Consider the following 19,790-nt stretch of genomic DNA (forward strand, 5'->3'; position numbering starts at 1 on the left):
AGCCATAGCAATGAAATGTGTAGAGAGCCATTTAGACATGGTACTCTTGGAAACAAGGGAGCCAATTGTATTTGATATTAAAGAGGAAACAATAAGCTGCATAGTCTTTGAGCACTTTATTTAAAGATGACTAAAGTCCCAGGGGTCATTCTCACACCAAGGTTTTAGAGAAGGACCTGTTAATATGGTAATGTGGATAGGGTAAAATGACAGATTTCAGTGGAATTCTTTGGGAAGAAATTAGGAGGTGCTCGGAAGCAAGCCCTTTATCTTTAAAGCAGCGTGTATAGTGGGTCAGTAGGATCTGACATTCTTTGCTAGAAGGGATTGGATTTCCTTTTGCTGAATTTGATAGAAGGAAAACTTTACACAATGTATTCAGATAAATATTTTTAACACAACTTGAGAATGCTTCAGGCTGATCTTTCAAGGTCTGCATTACAAGAGCACTGGTGGCCCAGGGAGGCTTGATGCCTGGGGAGGCCAGTTCCATAATCCTTTTAAGGTTCAGAGGTCTCCAAAGAGATGCTTGTTGGAGGAGGCGATTGCTTTGTCTTCTCTAGAGCAAAGCACTTTTTTCTGGCCAAGATTAGAAGCGGTCTGCAGGCAGGCACCTATCCCAGCTATTGCCCACCCGAAAGTCCTTAGGTGCAAAGCCCCTACTGCAGCAGTGTTTTGTAGCTGCAGACCTCCCAACTTCCTGGCTGTCTATGCGCTTTCCACAGTGTACTTAAACTTGATAGGAAGGATGTGGATGGAGCAGAGACCCAGCTTCATTGAGGTGCACAAACTTCATTTATTCAGCATCAATGTTTGGCTGCTTTTGAGTGCTGAAACAGTACTGTAAACAACTACAGAACAAAGAGGATTTACTTTAGTAATTGTCCTTATATCAGTATACCTCACAAGGCAACTACAATGCCTACTTGAGGCAGAGACCATCTGTGTGTGTGTGCAGGAGCGGCGCCAGGGTTTTTGCCGCCCTAGGCGGCGGCGCTCCTCTGAGCATTTTGCGGCGGGGGTCCTTCTGTTCCGTGTCTTCGGGGCACTTCGGCGGCGGGTCCCGGAGCTAGTGAAGGACCCGCCACCAAATTTCCGCCGAAGACCCGGAGCGGAAGGATTGCCCCGCCACCGAATTTCTGCTGAGGGCGGCAAAATGCCACCCCCCAAATCCTGCCACCCTAGGCGACCGCCTAGGGTCGCCTAGTGGAAGTGCCGTCTCTGTGTGTGTGTGGGGCGCTTGCTTACACAATGGGGTCCTGGTCTATGACTAGGGCTCTTGGATGTTACAGTAATCCAACAAATAGAAAACAATAATAAATAAATAAACTAACAAACAAAAATAATGTCACTTAATTGCTCAGAGCAATTTCTTCTAAGAGGAAGTGAATACTCCGTAACTGGAGCTTCTCTTGCTAATGCTGAAGCAACTCCAGAGCTTTGGAGACAGAATGCTCCAGCCTGATGTGCTGACCTGTCTCCTGGCTTCAAAAAATTCAGAAGCATAATTGGTCTATAGGTATAGCAAAGGGGATCCAGCTTTAAGTTCTAATACAACCTCTGCTGCCTAAAATCTCCAATCAACAAGGCTACCTAAATTCCTCTTCCACAAAGGCGGAGGGTCCTGCAGACGTGACCATCAGTGATGCCTAAGTATTCCTAGTCCTGGCAGCCCTTGTCCCATTAATTAGCCTCCCAAGGCAGTGGAGGTGCTGAATCACTTTCCTATGCACGGACAATCTTCCTAAGGCAGAAGCAGAAGCTCCCCCTCAACCCCATAATACTTTTTTTTTTAAATCATGGCTTGCCAGAGACTCTCTTCAAATGAAGCTCAGGACCACATCTGAGATATTTAAAAGCAGTCTTATTTAATGATTTCTCTTTTTAAAAGGGGACATCAGACCCTGGCAAACTGTTATAGCCACTGATGATCCTTAGGAAGTTCACTGAGTGCTGATGAGCTTTAAAGTTTTCTGACTGTTTTCTCAGCAAGAGCCAAGAATAGGTGTCTGTTCACTGACAGGCCTGCAACATAGTATAGAACACTGCAACCTCCTTTCATATTGGAATCATTTTCTTTCTATTCTGTTTTATTTTGCCCGTGGTGATAATCAAAAACAGCAAACAGTAAGCTGAATACGTTCTGCTCATCCTGAAAGTCAGTAGTTTCAAAAGATGCTGAATAAAATTTCATATATATTCCTTTGTATATTCATGCTAATAGACATTTCAAAGGATAAGAAGGACCTATGTGCTGGTCTAAGGAAAATGGGTGGCATTACCCATTTTATTAGAATGAAATACGAAAGAACAGGATTAGGTCTGTCCCATGCTGACAGCATTTTATTAATGGATCTAAAATTTTCCAGAGTACATCCCAAATTCATATAAATTACTTGAGCGTTGATATTGCATGGAAATGTTTGAAGAGGCAGGTATGTTCAGATACATATTCTTCCATATGTCCGTTTACATACTTACCTTGTTTTCTAAGGCAAGTATCACCGTGCAATCTATGCACCATAAAACAGTTACAGATGGCATTGTGGTGTTCCTTGAAGGGCCAATTTCTCACAGGCCTCTTTAGTTCCTGCTGTGTACGAGTCCTTCTTGCCTTCTACTATTTCTCCTTCAGTATTCCAAATTGTTGCTTGGTCCTGGAAAGTTGCAATGACTCGGTAAAAGCCATTACAGAGGTAGACCTTGCAGGTAAACCTGAACATGACCAAGATTGGGCTTCATCTGATCTCCTCCTAGTAACCAGGAAGCTACACATTGGATGACTTTGTAGCTGTGGAATCCAATTCTTGCTTCAGAACTGTAGTCCAGTATCTCTGCCTGTATTTTAAAACACTATGCCCAACACAACAAAAGGTGCCTGAAGTTAGGCACCGAAAGTCATTTGTAGGTACAAGTTGTAAGAAAAGTAAGCCCCTAATTTTCAAAAATGCTGGGCACTCAGTCACTCCCATTAACTTCAAATGAGCAGTATTTTTGGTATGGTGTGTACAAAATACTTGGTATTGTGACTTTCTTAAAGAAGTTGATTTAAAAAAAAAAAAAAAAACCAAGAGTAGCTCTATCTGCCATTGCAGTTTAATCTCTGATAATTCTTCTTCAAGACTTCATAGCATTGCACATTGTTGTTATGGCAGGCCAAGAGGGTAGGAAGAAGTATTTGTCCAGTGATTCAATGCGCTAGCTCAGCATTGCATGCAAGTTTCCTCTGGACTTTTATCCCTCAGGGCAACGATTATACTAAACAAGCTCATTGTTTGGCTTGTCATGATCTACAAACTTGACAATTTACCATGGACAAGTCACAAGTTGAGGAGCTGCAAAAATTGTTCTTAATTTCCAGAAAGCAGTGGGTAAACCAAAATAATTCCCTTCAATATCTTACCTCTCTGACAGTTCTTCAAAGATACTGGCTTATAAAATATGGTAACTCTGAATCTCAGTTGAATTCCTAAACTTTTGGGAATGCCATAGTTGTAAAAGGTATTTTCTCCAATATTTACAAGGGAGTCTAAATTTTAGTATTATGATAATTTGGGCATTTTAACACCTGTTCCTTGAATAAGTACCTCCTGTAGTTAGAATAAATTATTTTCTTGGCATGGAAAAGTAAAGAAAGTTAGGCTTTGTTAAGAACGTCATGTAATTTCAGAAGTTATTCAGAACATGTAATACACCATATTAAGAGGAAATGATTGTCATCTGCTTCATAATAAAAGTGCTCTAAATCTTACATACCCAGTAGCATCAATGAAATCTTTTCCATTTGTTGGCTCTTCATCCAAAGGTAACTCTTGAGTACCCTCCAAACCTGGAGCTTGCTGCATATCATTCAGGGTGCAAAAAGATGCCACTCTCTGATCTGTAATGGCAAAAACAAAGCTAATGTAAAGCTATTTCTAAAGGTGATTTCATATCCAAATTAAAAAAATCAAAGGCTGATGTACAATTAATTATTTGGACCTGGTTAGAACCTGGGAAGTAGATTTCTACATGACAGATTTGAGGACAATCAGCAGACAAACAATTTGTTCCAGTTAGTTGCTGTTTCCAACACCTGTGTCAACATCTGGTTTGCAAATATCAGCAGAGTGATAGATTAGTTTTGACTAGTTAATGCTAATTTGAACAGTAAATTGGTCTCGCTGAAATCCACAGAAGACCTGAGAAACAGGGGCCATGACCAGTGACAATACCAATTCATGGAAAACATTTGCATTTTCCATTGAGCTAAGCATCAAATTCCACAGAAATTTGCACAGTTCCATTTTTATTATTCTGATATCTCAAACACATTGTGTAAGCTGCTAGTTATCTATATACTTGAAAAGCAGTATACAAGTGCTATTATTATGCACTTATTTTTTCATAGTTATGTATAAAAAGTAGCTTTTATTTGGTGAAAGCACCTTCAAGTAATAATACTACTACACTAGGGCCACCAGCATACATACCCAATGTGCTTGGAACTTAACCTGTCTCCCAACGACCAATATCATTATCAGTGGACATTCAGTGTAGCTGCCAAAATATACCACACATCATCATTTATGAAAAATATGCCATGCAGAACATCACTGCACAGAATAAAAGTAAATGATTCATCATGATTTAAATTGTTTGCTATGGAAAATCCATATTCTGTGGAGATTGATTTAACTGATTTCTATCCAAATTTCATGCCTGCAGCTTTCTATTGACTCTGGCCATGACATGCCTTCCCCTCTCCCTCTTCTCCCCCGCAGGCCCAAAGCTTGCATTACCATGCAAACGTGCAAACACTTGAAACAGAAAGGAAGGTTTACTAAAGATAAAAGCCAACAATCAACCCCAAACCATCACCTAGAAACGATGTATGATGACAGACCGGCCCAAGATCTTCATCAGAGTCAAAACCTGGAATAAGATTTAGAATGTTCCTATAAACAAGAGAGTACATCCAACTTTCTCTCTGCTAAAGCAGCTGTGGTCCTTACGCAAGATTCACATAATGGAATACGTCAATGCTGCTCAGACTGCCTCTTATTGTGAGAAGCCCTTAAGCCTGTCAAAACCAATTCTTATGTAATGCCAACCAACATGGTTGAAATTACACATTTCATGCTCAGCGGCCCTAATATAATGCACAGTATTATGATACAAAGCATGGAAATGTGGTGCACCACAAAAGTCAAATGGTAAATACATGGCAAATTGTTTTAAGTGAGATTTTTTAGTGACTTGTTTTAAAAGTGCTATTAAAACAAAACCAGGGAATCACAGCAATTAGAAGTTTTTATTAAGTGATTACAAAATGTACACTTTTGGAGGTCCCTGTAAAGATTGAAAAGTCATTTCCAGCTATAACACTACTTTGATACAAATTTGCACTTTTAGATTTCAAGACCAACTTTATATAGCAGTAGTTTCCCCAAGTTTTATCCTTATTTGCAATTTGTCATGTGTCTTGGCAGTTTTTAGATCACGAGTTTTCCACACACATCTAAAGTGAGAAAAGAGAAGAATTTCACACACCATTGCTATCACAGTGACACAACTCACACTATGGAAGCAATATAGCTTAATTAAATTAAGCAGCAGGGAAAGGTTAAACTTAGTCAAATTAGGTGCCACAGAAAGATTGTGCAAACAATTATGTTCACAAAAGAAATGGGGCAGAAGTAAATTTAGGGTACACGTCTAATTACCCATTTCACTTGTTCTTTTCTTCCCTTGCCTAAACTTTGATTACAGAGACAAGGGGGTGAGGTAATATCTTTTATTGGACCAACTTCTGTTGGCGAAAGAGACATGCTTTCGAGCTTACACAGAGCTCTTCAAGTCTTTGATTGACATTTGATGGCGGAGGACAGAAAAGCAGTGGCAAATCTTATACAGTTCCTAGCTTCCCTACATGATAAGTTAATGTTCAGTAATGTACAAAACATGGGTATTTTGTGTCACTGAACTCTATTTCAATGTAATTTACTCTGTTTTTCCTCATAATACTGACTAAGCATTTCTAAGAAGAATGGCTGCTTGTCTGGTCTACGGAGGTTAAGACATTTTCTGTTAAGTTAAAAAAAAAAAAACACATTGTAGTTCTGGACCTACTAGGGGTATTTGAATCAAACCACCACCTTCCCTTTAGAGAGGAAGTATTACAAAGGATGTTCATAACAGTCACTGAAAGCACACTATGAAGTTTTAAAATAAAATATTTCACCCAGTTTTTAAAAATTTCCATTGATTCATAGATTCCAAGGCCAGAAGGGACCATTGTGTTCATCTAGTCTGACCTTCTGTATAACACTGGCTATTGAACTTCCCCCAAATAATTCCTAGAGCAGATCTTTTAGAAAAACATCTAATCTTGGTTTAAAATTGTCCAGTGATGGAGAATCCACTATGGCCTTTGGTAAATTGTTCCCATGGTGAATTAACCTCAGAGTTAAAAACATATGCCTTATTTCCACTCTGAATTCGTCTACCTTCAACTTCCTGCCACTGGATCATGTTATATCTTTACCTGCTAGATTGAAGAGCCCACATCAAATATTTGCTGCTCATGTAGGTACTGATAAATGTAATCAAGTCACCCCTTTAGTTTAACAAAGAGAAGGTAATACACTGAGCTTATTGAGTATCACGATAAGGCAGGTTTTCTAATCCTTTAATCATTCTCATAGCTCCTCTCTGAACCCTATCCAATTTAGCAACATCCTTCGTGAATTTACCTGAACATTTTAATTTTAGTCAGCAAAAACTATAAATAGATTATATTACCTGAAATGTGCATTGACTAACTTGTGCATTTATAACTTTTTATTCCTTGCAAAAATTCTACTACATTTCAAATGTTGTGTTTGTATGAAATGTAAATTTTATATTTAGAGCTTATTACTACTGCACTTCTGCTAGTTTCTAAACCAGGGGTTGGCAACCTTTCAGAAGTGATGTGCCGAGTCAGTCATTCACTCTCATTTAAGGTGTCGCGTGCCAGTAATACATTTTAACATTTTTAGAAGGTCTCTTTCTATAAGTCTATAATATAGAACTAAACTATTGTTGTATGTAAAGTAAATAAGGTTTTTAAAATGTTTAAGAAGCTTCATTTAAAATTAAATTAAAATGCAGAGCCCCCGGACCGGTGGCCAGGACCAGGGCAGTTACTTGTGAAATGTTGAACAGTAACCCACCACTCACAGGCTGAGCAACAATGTCATTAAATAGGTGTTAGAAACCATTAGGCTCCCACACTGTATGCTAAAGAAGTGATTTTGTGAGCTGTTACTGCAAAAACAACAACCTAATTTATGCTGCTCATGTTAAAGTCAAAGTTTACTCCCTCAGTAACAAAGTTAATACAACAACAAACATAGATAATAGCTAGGACATCACCACCGAGTTCTCTCCTTTTACCTCCCCAGAACAATGCATAAGACTGTTCTGTCATAAGAAGTAAGGCAACAGAATATTGCAAAGTGAATGGTTACATAGGAAGATTCTTATTCAGCTGCATGTCTAATTTTTAATTTTCAGTAATTATTTCTAGTCCCACTGAATGTGTCCACGAGTACTTTCTTGTGTTTAATAATTGTTTCACCAATTTAACAGGGCAATTTTTAAAAGGTGAACTGAAATGAGAGTTAAATCTGTGCTTTGGAGGGCAGAATTTGACCAAAAGTTTTTGTTCGTGACTATGCCTAACAGAATTTTACACAAAATATAAAGTATGAACTCCTTGGGTGTGACTCTCCATTCACTGACACCAATGGAAATCAAAAGCCCTCCACTGATACCAATGGAGTTAAATTGACATGAGAGAAGAAGCTAGTCTTTTGTCTATGATTGCAACACTTGTGCTACCAAAACCTGCAAGGTTTTTTTTGACATTAACAGAAGCTAATTTTGGTTTGGTATGTCATTTCCCAAGCCAATTACTTGAGAAGATATATGGATACTTACATCAAAATTTTAAGCAAAAATTGCCTACTCCAGACAGACAAAAATGAGGACACTGGGCCAAAACCCATCCAACTCAGTGGATGTTAATGGGACTGCATAGTTGTAAAAGAGCAGAATCTGGACCAGAACTGCATTTGTTCAGTAGTATCACAGATGGGGGGAAAAAAAATCCAAACAGTTTAAGTTAGGTAACATACAGCATAATAGAAGAAGGCTAAAAATAAAATGGTGCATTAAGTGACCCTCTCATTGCTAAACTCCAGTCTCAAGGTCAAATTCTGTCCCCAGACAGGCACACAAACTTTCACTGAAGTCAACAGGAGTTACACATGCATATCAGAAGACAGAACTTTTCCTAAATGTTTTTGAATTTTATTTTTCTAAACACTTAAACTAGCTAATTTGATTAGATACTTATCTTTTATGCTGAATGCTTTTCTTTCCCCCAATCACAATATGTTTAGTATAACTTTTATGCATAACTTTTATTAAACTATGAAGATTTAAAATGAAGATGTTAAAACAATATTAATTATAGTAGCACAGATGGTGCCACAAAGATAAACTGTCATTAAGAAATGGTGCATTCTAATTGGCATAAGTAGCTTAGAACCACGAAATACCTGGTATACACCAGTGGTTGAAATTACTTTTGTTTATATATGTATTGTTTATGATTTAGTTAAAGGGACTCTCTGTCAGGTTGTTTAAGCCCCAAAATATTATTTAAAAAACAGATAACACCCATGTTTAAATTAAAACTACCAATCAACAGTGACACAAATACTGCTGGGTCTATACATAAGAGTCAACGTTTATGTTTATGTCCCACCCCAATCTTCTAGAATGAAAAGCAATTGTGGGAATCTTGGAGAGTTTTCTGTTTTTCTCCTTCACTATATTCTTCAGTTATTTGATTTTCCAGAGAAGCCATCACTATTAATATAACGCAAGTACTCAAAAGTACATGGCTCTGCCCCAAACTCAGAACTACGAGGATTTCAGAGAAGTGTAATAAAACAATTAAAGGAATATGAATCAAATTTTCTAAAGGTTGTCTCTTTTCCTGCTTATTCTCTGACATTTCTTTATCCCCCTTTCTCTCCATTCATTCTCCATTTTAATCTATCAGTCTAAATACAATTCTCTTTTCTCAGTTCTGTTTATTGTTTTCTTTCAAGTCTATACTCTTCTTTCTTTAGTGTCTTGCATAGTAGCACCCAATTCTCTGTTGTTCAGTTCCTTTCTCTCCTCTTCCATGTTACATTTTCTCTTTACCCTTTCGTCTCTTATCTGTCCCCTTTTCCCTCTGTAGTCTCATCTGTCAGCTTTGCTCTCAGCTGTATTCCATTAGCTCTTCAAGTTTCTTCCCATATTATACACAGAGAATACACGCTTGTTGCATTGCCATAAATTTGGAATGTGACTAATGAGTACAAGTGGTGAAACCACAAGTGAGTTAATTATAGGCATTACAGTCTATAAACAATGGTCAACACATCATAGTAATGTAGTTAAGTACTGAGGAAACAGATCAAAATTTTAAAAGTGTCTTGGCCAAGGACACAACGAGAATCAATGTTTGAGCTGAGCTGCACGCCATGCTGACTGCTCTAGAAAGGGGTGCCAACTGCAAGCAGCTGACAAGCAGACAGGAGTAGGGTTACCATACGTCCGGATTTTCCCGGACATGTCCGGCTTTTGGGGGCTCAAATCCCCGTCCGGGGGGAAAATCCCCAAAAGCCGGGCATGTCCGGGAAAATTGGGAGGTCAGCCGGGCCGGCGGGGAGCCGGGTCGGCCGGGCCCGTGGGGAGCCGGGCCCGAGGGGAGCCGGGTCGGCGGGGAGCCGGGGGGTGCGCCGGGCCGCCGGGGGCCGGCAGTGCTGGGCGGGCCGGGGGTGGTCGGCCGGGGCTGGCACCCCAGGGCCCGAGCCGACCCAGGCTGGAAACGCCGGGGGGCCAGCCTGGGCCGCACCTACTCCCCCCACAGCCCCCCTTACCTGCTTCAGGCTTCCCGCGAATCAAATATTCGCGGGAAGCAGGGGAGGGGGCGGAGACTTTGGGGAGGGGGGCGGGGTTGGGCGGGGCTGGGGGCGGGGCCGTGGGCCGTGGAGTGTCCTCCATTTGGAGGCACAAAATATGGTAACCCTAGACAGGAGGGAGCCTTGGGTGTTCTAGCAGCATCAGTTGCAGCCTTTCTAACCCCCATTTCTCCCCAGCCATGAATGGGTTCAAAAAGCAAGGAACTGTTCCTGTTGATTTCATCAATCGCAAAGGCCCTCTCCAAGTGACCATGTGGGAACTGTGAACTCCTCAAGAACGTCAGGAAATACTAGCGGTAAACTTTCAACTCTAGAAATTGGTTTCCATTTTCAAGGCTCTGTGTGTAGCAAGAAGTGCAGAAAACATATATATATGGAGAGAGAGAGAGAGAGAGAGAGAGAGAGAGAGAGAGAGAGAGAGAGAACTAATATTTGCTTTCATATTTAAAATGGTCCCAATCATGGACTTCATAGACCCCAAAGGCCATCTCTGAAGAGAAAATTGGACCACAAGGTCAAGCTACAGGAAAAAAGGGAAGTTGCCCAGGCTCCCTCTCCTCAAGATCCTAGTTAGTGTGAGGCTTCATCATCCACCTGTGCACAAAGTTCTTGTCTAGCAGGGGTGGTAGAAGTGGGATCCTCAAAAAGTGACTGTCATGAAGGAGACCAGCAGCATCAGGATCCCGAGGAAGAGTCTGACCTGCTGGAAGCACTGGTATCTGGATCGCTAAGATCCCGTAGCAGTCTATTCACAGGGGCTTTTATCAAGCAAGGTTTACAGCAATATCTAAAAAAATCTCAGTATCAATTTTTAAAAATATATTTTTTAACATTATCTTAGACCAAAAACTTTGCAGGAGCAAAATGAACTGAAAGAATAACTAATGATGAGTTAACTAGGGGAAAACAAGCTATTTGTTCGTTTAGCTTTAAATTACGAAAGAAAGCCTTTGTAGCATCTAACAGTGAATTTCAAGTTCTAGCTGTGATGGCAATAAAAAGCTATGTCGACATATTCATTCTTAATCGCATCACTCCCAGGCTTAAAATCACTCATCTCCTCCATATTGTTGCAGCTTGGATGAGAGGTGGGTTTAAAACACAGAAGAATGATGGTAATAGCTCATAATGTGTATTTATGAATAAGCATAAATTTTATGGGTTGTCAGTAGATAGAATAAAGAGACCCAAGAAAGAAATGACCTTTGAATCATGCCGCCAGCTACGGAGAGGAAGAGATGTAGAGAAACTGCCTTGTATGAAAAAGGAAAAACTAAAATAAAGTTCCCCTCTCAATGGCTGTAAATTGCATAATTGTTAGAAGACTTGGCAGATCAGAATTGGAGACTAATCTAACTTTAATTTCTTAAATCTTCAGTAGCAAACAACCCCTTTAACAATGGCTTAAATGATCCAATTAATGAAGACTTTCTTTAAAGACAGACATATCTCAAAAGTTTTGATCACATTCTCATCTACCAAAATAAAAAGGTCTCAGAGGCTTTAATCCCCACACAGCTAAGGAAATGATTGTGGCATCCCAATGTCTGTGCTGCTACAGACCTTTCCTTTTTAAAATATTCTGAAAGAAGAATGCTGAACTAGCCATTTGGCTTCATTTCCAAACTTCTAGAAATGTTCAGTTTCGAACACCGGGAACCCTGCATAGCAAAACTCCATTGGCATTTTCATCATCTCGGGGATCATCATTTCTCTATTCATTACATTTATAGAGTCCAGAACACTAGCTCCCACCTACTCTTAATAACAAGGGGGGAGGGATAGCTCAGTGGTTTGAGCATTGGCCTGCTAAACCCAGGGTTGTGAGTTCAATCCTTGAGGGGGCCACTTGGGGATCTGGGGCAAAATCAGTACTTGGTCCTGCTAGTGAAGGCAGGGGGCTGGACTCGATGACCTTTCAAGGTCCCTTCCAGTTCTAGGAGATGGGATATCTCCATTAAAAAAAAAAAAAAAAAAAAATGTGATTCCTCAATTACGAAGGACAACTTCAACATACACAGGAAAATAGCATCTGCTTCCTCCAATTCAAACCCAACTATTTTAAGAACTCATTATTTGTTATAATGGACTCCCTCCAAATGAACTTTTCACAATATGCTAGTCCGTTGTGCTTATTTTGACTTTGGCTTTCTGGTTGTGAGACTGAGGATGCAGAAAGTTGACCAAATCTTTTAGAAAACCCATTTCCACTCAGGAGGTCCATATCATAGCATAAAATAAAAAAATTAGTTATACTGTTTTATAGGTTATATAGCACATGCATAGATCTTTCCACCTTCTGCATCAATGTACCCACTAACAGAAAAGAAATGTACCCACTAACAGAAAAAACATAGAAACACTTACTATAGCATTCTTTATGGGAAACTGCATTACAACTCATTTTTCAAATAATTCACAAAGCAATCACAATGAGACAATCTCTATTTTGTGACTCAGACTGTAGTACAAAATGAATAAATGAAAATATCTGAACTATATGCAACTAAAAACAAGTCAGTCAATAGCTTCTCCTATTTGAACAGAACAAATGAGAAAAAAATATGACTGTGCAACTATTGAGAATAAGCCTAAATTACAAGAATCTAGAAGTTGCTGCTCAAATTGATTAATTGCAGAATAAAGTATGCCATTATTCTGAGCTGAAGGTTTAAGGAGACTAGAAAAATGAAAATAAAAAGTTTCTAAAAGACTTCAAAATATCTGCGTTTCAGAAAATAGGAGGACAGAACAAGTACTTTCAGTCAGCTGAACTGATCAGAGTTGTTGAATATCAAAATGTTTTTTATGCAGCAGTAAGAACTGCTTTAGCATGAACACAATTACATCACTCCAACTCTTCTTTGTACTGATAAGTCTTTATTTTCCAGTTGCTGCATTAGGATATTGGTAACAAAAATATACACACCTATCTTTCCCCCCAAGCAACCAAGTGAGAAAATACAATGGGAATCCTTTTCAGAGTATCTTTCAATTTTATACTTCCTACCAGTTAGGAGAAATTTATCTGAGAAGGGCTAAACAGAGACGAAGGAACTCAAAGTTAATCAGGATAAAAAGCAAGATAGTGTGTTAAAATGATGATCATCACTGTGATACATTTTCTGTTCATTCAAAATAGTACTACAATAGTTCTGATTAAATAGCTCTTTAACTAAAGAGTAAAGCAACAAAATCTTTCTACTTGAGATTGTTGAACTCTAGGACAGTACAGAGAAAGACCTGACCAAAGCATACATTAAAACAAAACCTTTAAATATGCATGTCTACTATTCTGTTTACTTTTAAACTAAGCACGTATAGGTTTGATATCAAAGAGATGAGTATATCATTTTCTCCAGCTTAACCTGGAATTATAGTCCAATTCTGCAAGACTGCTCTACTTCCTGACTGCACACTATTTTTGAAAACATTAAAATGTCTATTGATATACTTGTACCACTGCAACATTCTTCTGAGGGCTTATTATGTGAGCTAGGGGGAGGGGCAACATCACCTGGACTGCACATGCAGAGTTGATAGCAGCCACACAGTACATATTGTGTCCAACATGTTTCCTCATTTGAAAGTAAGTGATATTACAAAAAGGACAGAAAAGGCTATAACTACTGAGATACATATACAATTTTTATTATTTAAAATGAGGATATGGAAAATATGGGAAAAACTTGGAAGAGCAATCTTTATGCTGAATTTTCTTACCTTCAAACGCTCGTGCAGCATCAACCAGGTTGGACCAGTCTAGTTCTGCGGCAGTGTCTGGAAGGGGCATCAGGCCAGGATCGTTGAATTTGGCTCTATCAGATAAAGAGCCATCTGAGAACCAGAATTCATCTATCAACAAACACAAAAATTAGCCTTATGACAATGGTCTATATCTAGTTCTGAGGCTATTAGAATTAAATTTCAAAAATATATATAGCCAAAGGGTGCTCGTCTTCACTTCTCCCTTGTCCCCTGCTTTTTTTTTTTTAAATGCTCAGTGTCAGCATAACATTTTAAGTGGCATTGGACTGACGGAGAATGAGAAGGAAAGAAGATTTTTTTAAAAAGAATATTCTCCTCCTAACTACCACTTTACATAAGAGAGCATACTAATATTATAAATAGACAGAACAGAGTTATAAACAGTAGAATATTACGGAACCCAAATATTTGGTTTTTTAAGATCCGTTGTAAAGAGAAAGTTGCTAGACACACATATATATCCATATTTTCAGAAAGGCCATGAAACCACACATGCAGAATTCGTGTGCATACAGAGTTCTATACACCAAAACGGGATGTGCTCAGATTATGGGTGCAGGTACAGAGACTGCTTTGAAAATTATGCCCACATTCCACCCAACAATCAGAAACTTTCCCCCTTTTAGTTTATCAATTTGTTCTATCCTCTCAAAGAAAAAATTATATTCAGATTTTAAAATGCCCTATCAGTTTTATATTGATAAAGTGTATATCTGAGGAAGTGATAGATTTCAACGTATTGTAACACTATTTCCAGAATGAACTGCAACTCTTACTATACAATAGATACAGCACAAATTTGTATTAGAGCACAAGCTCTCATTTATCATTAATAAGTAGTGATATTGAGCTTTTAAGTTTATACAGCGTTTTACAAACATACTATGAATTTACATTTCAGAAGGAATAGAAGATTTTCATATTCCACTTTGGGAATTACTTTACATTTTCAAGCCAGACTATCTTTATAAAGGAGGATCAATAACAGTCTTCAAATAGGTTATTGGTTATCATAAAGAGGACTGTGATCAATTGTTCTCATTATCCACTAAAGATAGGCTAGGCAGTAGTGGAATTAATCAGTAGCCAGGGAGATTTAGGTTAGAGATTAGGAAAACTTTCTAACTATAAGGGATTTAACTGCTGGAATAGTCTTCCAAGGGAGGTTCTGGAATCCCCATCCTCGGAAGTTTTTAAAAACAGGTTGGGCAAACACCTGTCAGAGATGGTCTAGGTTTATTTGGTCCTGCCTCAATGCATGGGGTGGACTTGATGATTTTGAGGTCCCTTCCAACCCTACATTTCTATGATTTAGTTGTATATTGATGTATACATGCAGACACAATATAATAAATACTGTAGTTAGAAATACGGACATTCATGAAAGTAGATATAACAATTAGATTTAATCACATTAAGGAGAAGAGAACATTAATTTTATACTAATAAGATTAATGACAAATGTTATTTCATTAAATGTCATTCAGCAAAAAAGTTATTCTACTTCAATCCTTTTAAAACAAAAAAAGATAATGTGGTTAAATCAGAAGTTTAAAAAAATATTTTTAAAATACAGAAGTTTTCCCTCCCTCCAGTCCTTCCCCAGATATAGGCTATAGTATGTCTGAGGAATGTTTTTCTCACCACTGCACCATCTAAAAAAAATTGAAGTGTTTTTTCACAAGGAAAGAAACAATGCGCACACAACATGGAATATCTTCCTATTGTATGAAAAAGGCATGGTATCATTTGTCAAGATATTAATGGAATAATATAGTATACAGTCTGTATAAAGTTTACATACAAACACAACAAGCATAAAGTGTCACAATTCATTCCATTGCATGCAGCAGCCTCTAATAGAATGAATCATCTTTCTAATGGAGACGATGGGATGGAGGAGCAGGTATGCAATCCTCAATAAAAACACTGGAGGGGGGGGGAGACATGCATCCTAAATATGATGCAGGAGAGGTAAAAATCCCATATACCATGGGATTTTTTTGTCTTATCCTGCAATTTATATGCAAGATATTCCATTGTTAAGTTTTGATGGAGTAACTGAGAAAGTATGCAGCTAGTCTATTTAGTATAATTTGCTGTAACATGTGTCTCTACTGAACCCCAGGAATCCAAAAGTAGATTTTATATTAAATGGAATTTCAGCATAGAAATATACTCTGTTCCCACTTCCTGCCTATATTAAATCGCAGAAAACATTAAAAGTGTCTGAGGGTGAAATCATACTTGGGACTGATCAAGGAACAATCTCTTGGGTATACGTCTTGGAGTCTGTGAAAGCCCTTTGTAGAATAATACAAATACTTGTGTATTCTGGTGCTTGACAAAAGGGAAACCTTCTTTACAGACAGGATATCTTATTTGAAAGCTGGTGATCCAGCTCCTATCCTAGAGAAGTGTGCAGTCACTTTAGAAGAACCCCTGCTTTTGTTTGATAAGTCAATAGAAGATGAATGTGAAACCTGTCAGGAAAGTGTCTACTTGATAAGATTCTGCTGGTTTCCCAAATTGGAGTGTAGGATTGATTTAGTCACCAATAATCATCCATCATTTTATACGTCTTTGTGAGGACCTAAATTCATAGGATCTACACCACTTTGTCCAGGGCAGACAGAGGGCCTTAATAGCAGAAAGCCTGCTGGACGAAATGAGGTTTGGTTATTGAGAGGTCTGAAACCTCACAGGGTCTATATTGAAGGAAGAAATAAGGAGGAATAACAACAGTCCAGGCATCAGCATGCCACGACAGACAATTATTTAAAAAAATCTGAATAGGGCAAGAAAGGCATATTCTGGTGTACTAACATTGCAAAAAACTCCTGGGCCTCTTGAGCTGCGGGGGAATGATTCTTCCATGCCGTTTGCATTTTGGGTGTGGTCTGAGTGTAGGAGAGAAAAGACTATGCCCTCTGGGACAACAATCCATGCATTAACCCATAGTTTTAAAGAAAACATTTTTGTTTGTTAAGTCCGTGCTTTTTGGTACAGTTATTGATCTTGTGACGTCCAGTTCTTTTATATAGAAGACACCATGACCATACCCTCAAAGTTTATTCATTTTCACTTCCCTTTTATTATTGCAGAGAAGTGATATAGAGCAATTGATAGCATTTAGTTTCAGCATTTTTTTTTGTTTAAAACTCATAGGTTTCAAAGCAGTTCTCCTGAAATCAACTGACATTAGTGCCAGAAAATCTCCCTATTCCGAGAGAGATTTCTTATTTATATAAGGGTAAACAGATTGATCTTATCTGGTCCTTCCTGCTACCAAGGCAACTATCTTGTTTCTGTCAATGGGAGTTGTGAGTTCTCCTCTCATGAAGAGATCTTAAGTTATGGGGGGGGGGGGGGGAGGGAGTTACTACATATTTCATGTGCCACATACTGGGTAATGACATGAGAGGACTCCATGTTTCTAAAATAAAATAAATAGTATTTTTCAATTCACGTAATACAAGTACTGTAGTGCAATCTCTATCATGAAAGTTGAACTTACAAGTGTAGAATTATGTACAAAAAAACTGCATTCAAAAATAAAACAACGTAAAACTTTAGAGCCCACAAGTCCATTCAGTCCTACTTCTTGTTCAGCCAATTGCTCAAACAAGTTTTTTTGTACATTTGCAGGAGATAATGCTGCCTGCTTCTTGTTTACAATATCACCTGAAAGTGAGAATGGGCATTCGCATTGCACGGTTGTAGCCGGAGTTCCAAGATATGTGCCAGATGCACTAAAGATTCAAACGTCCCTTCATGTTTCAACCACCGTTCCAGAGGACGTGTGTCCATGCTGATGGGTTCTGACTTGATAACAATCCAAAGCAGTACGGACTGACGCATGTTCATTTTCATTATCTGAGTCAGATGCCACCAGCAGAAGGTTGATTTTCTTTTTTGGTGGTTTGGGTTCTGTAGTTTCCACATCGGAGTGTTGCTCTTTTAAGATTTTTGAAAGCATGCTCCACACCTTGTCCCTCTCAGATTTTGGAAGGCACTTCAGATTCTAAAACCTTGGGTCGAGTGCTGTAGCTATCTTTAGAAATCTCACATTGGTACCTTCTTTGTTTTGTCAAATCTGCAGTGAAAGTGTTCTTAAAATGAACAACATGTGCTGGGTCATTATCTGAGACTGCTGTAACATGAAATACATGGCAGAATGCAAGCAAAACAGAATAGGAGACATGCGGTTCTCCTCCAAGGAGTTCAGTCACAAATTTAATTAATGAATTATTTTTTTTAACAAGCATAATCAGCATGGAAGCATGTCCTCTGGAATGGTGGCCAAAGCATGAAGGGGCATACGAATGTTTAGCATAACTGGCATGTAAATACTTTGCAATGCCGGCTACAAAAGTGCCATGCGAATGCCTGTTCTCACTTTCAGCATTATCCCCGTAAATGTAAACAAACTTGTTTGTCTTAGCAATTGGCTGAACAAGAAGTAGGACTAAGTGAATTTGTAGGCTCTAAAGTTTTACATTGTTTTGTTTTTGAGTGCAGTTATGTAACCAAAAAAATGTACATTTGTAAGTTGCACTTACACAATAAAGAGATGGCACACTACAGTATGTGTATTAGGTGAATTGAAAAATACTATTTATTTTGTTTGCCATTTTTCCAGTGCAAATATTTGTAATAAAAATAATATAAAGTGAGCACTGTACACTTTGTATACTGTGCTGTAATTGAAATCAATATATTTAAAAATGTAGAAAAACATCGAAAAATATTTAATACATTTCAATTGGTAGTCTATTGTTTAACAGTGCGATTAAAACTGTGATTAATCACGATTAATTTTTTTTGAGTTAATTGTGTAAGTTAACTGTGATTAATTGACGCCCCTACTCTAAAGCTATGTAGATATCTTTTTGTGTCTCCAAAGAAGGAAAATAAGATATCATAGAAAAAGGTTCCACAATAGACTAAATCTTGACTCCTGACTGGAAGCTGAATCTGAGCAATAGAGTATAATCTGAGTATACTCAGTTAACATAAGAGGCTGCCTTGTAAATCTCCAAGATAAAAACAGATTAGAATCTGCTGCCTTAACAGATTCACTCCGGACCAAATGGACCTTGACATGACCTACAAGCTGCAGGCCTGCCATGGTATAACAATGAAACAGCTATTGAGAAATGTGGTCTCCTTGGAGACCACACAATCTATTGAGTTAGGGTCAACTGAAACAAAGGTGCGTGTATTTTTTAAAGGCTTTAGTTCTCTCCAAATAAAAGCCAAAAGATCTTTTGGCATCAAGTTTATGGAGAAGAGTTTCACCAGGATAGGTAAGTGGGTGTGGAAGAATGCAAGCAAGAGGACTGAATGATTGAAGCAGAACTCAATTACCATCTTAGGCCATTATCTGATATTTGTCCATAACACTATCTTACTTTTGAAGGATTTCGTTTAAAGTGAACAGTCATTAGAACGTGAAACTCAATCACTGAGTGGAAGTCACTGCAACCCGAAAAGTGATTTACCATATAAAAAACTTTGATTTCAGAGGTTAGCAAGTGGTTTGACAGTAGCTTTCATCAGCTCAGTTAAAATCATATTAACAACCCACGACACAAGGGTTTTTCTAATGTTAAATGCATCACGTGCCATATTATCCTAATGGTTCTGAAGGATCAGTTGATTACCTACTTAAGGATAAGGATAATTGAAAATAAGGATCATTGAACATCCTCTCCTAAGCTTAGTCAGAACCTTTGCTATCAGAGATAATGGATACATATGTAAACTTACCTCAGCAGTGAATAAAAAACCGTGTCTGTTGGCAGTGAGTTTTCTTTCTGGTGCCTCGTGAAGAACACTGATATTTTGTACAGAGGTGTTCTGGAAAATCCTATCTCCAGTGTTTCCCCACTTGATAAATCTACCACCTCTTTATCCAAGGAACATTCTTGTGCTTCATTACTGATCAGCTTAACTTCTTTCCATGTATGGGTTTTCCTTTCCTGTCTGAGTGCCAACTGACAATGTCTTAAG

The 19,790-nt window shown here is 38.4% G+C and overlaps 1 protein-coding gene across 31 annotated transcripts in view; it reads right to left on the reverse strand.

The window, feature by feature from the left end:
- SIPA1L2 (signal induced proliferation associated 1 like 2) overlaps positions 1 to 19,790 on the reverse strand; it is a 242,514-nt gene that overhangs the window by 4,732 nt on the left and 217,992 nt on the right. For 13 of the 31 annotated variants that reach the window (XM_065589006.1, XM_065589013.1, XM_065589011.1 and 10 more), the window contains 2 exons: positions 13,731 to 13,862; positions 3,757 to 3,880 (listed from right to left, as the gene is read on the reverse strand). In XM_065589006.1, coding sequence (XP_065445078.1) covers positions 3,757 to 3,880; positions 13,731 to 13,862 — 256 coding nt within the window. Of the gene's footprint in view, positions 1 to 3,756; positions 3,881 to 4,860; positions 4,915 to 13,730; positions 13,863 to 15,520; positions 17,888 to 19,790 lie in introns of those variants that run through there. The other 18 variants (XM_005291210.5, XM_065589009.1, XM_065589001.1 and 15 more) reach the window with 3 other exon arrangements.

The sequence above is a fragment of the Chrysemys picta genome, chromosome 3 (assembly GCF_011386835.1).
Source record: "Chrysemys picta bellii isolate R12L10 chromosome 3, ASM1138683v2, whole genome shotgun sequence".
NCBI classification, from domain to species: Eukaryota; Metazoa; Chordata; order Testudines; family Emydidae; genus Chrysemys; species Chrysemys picta.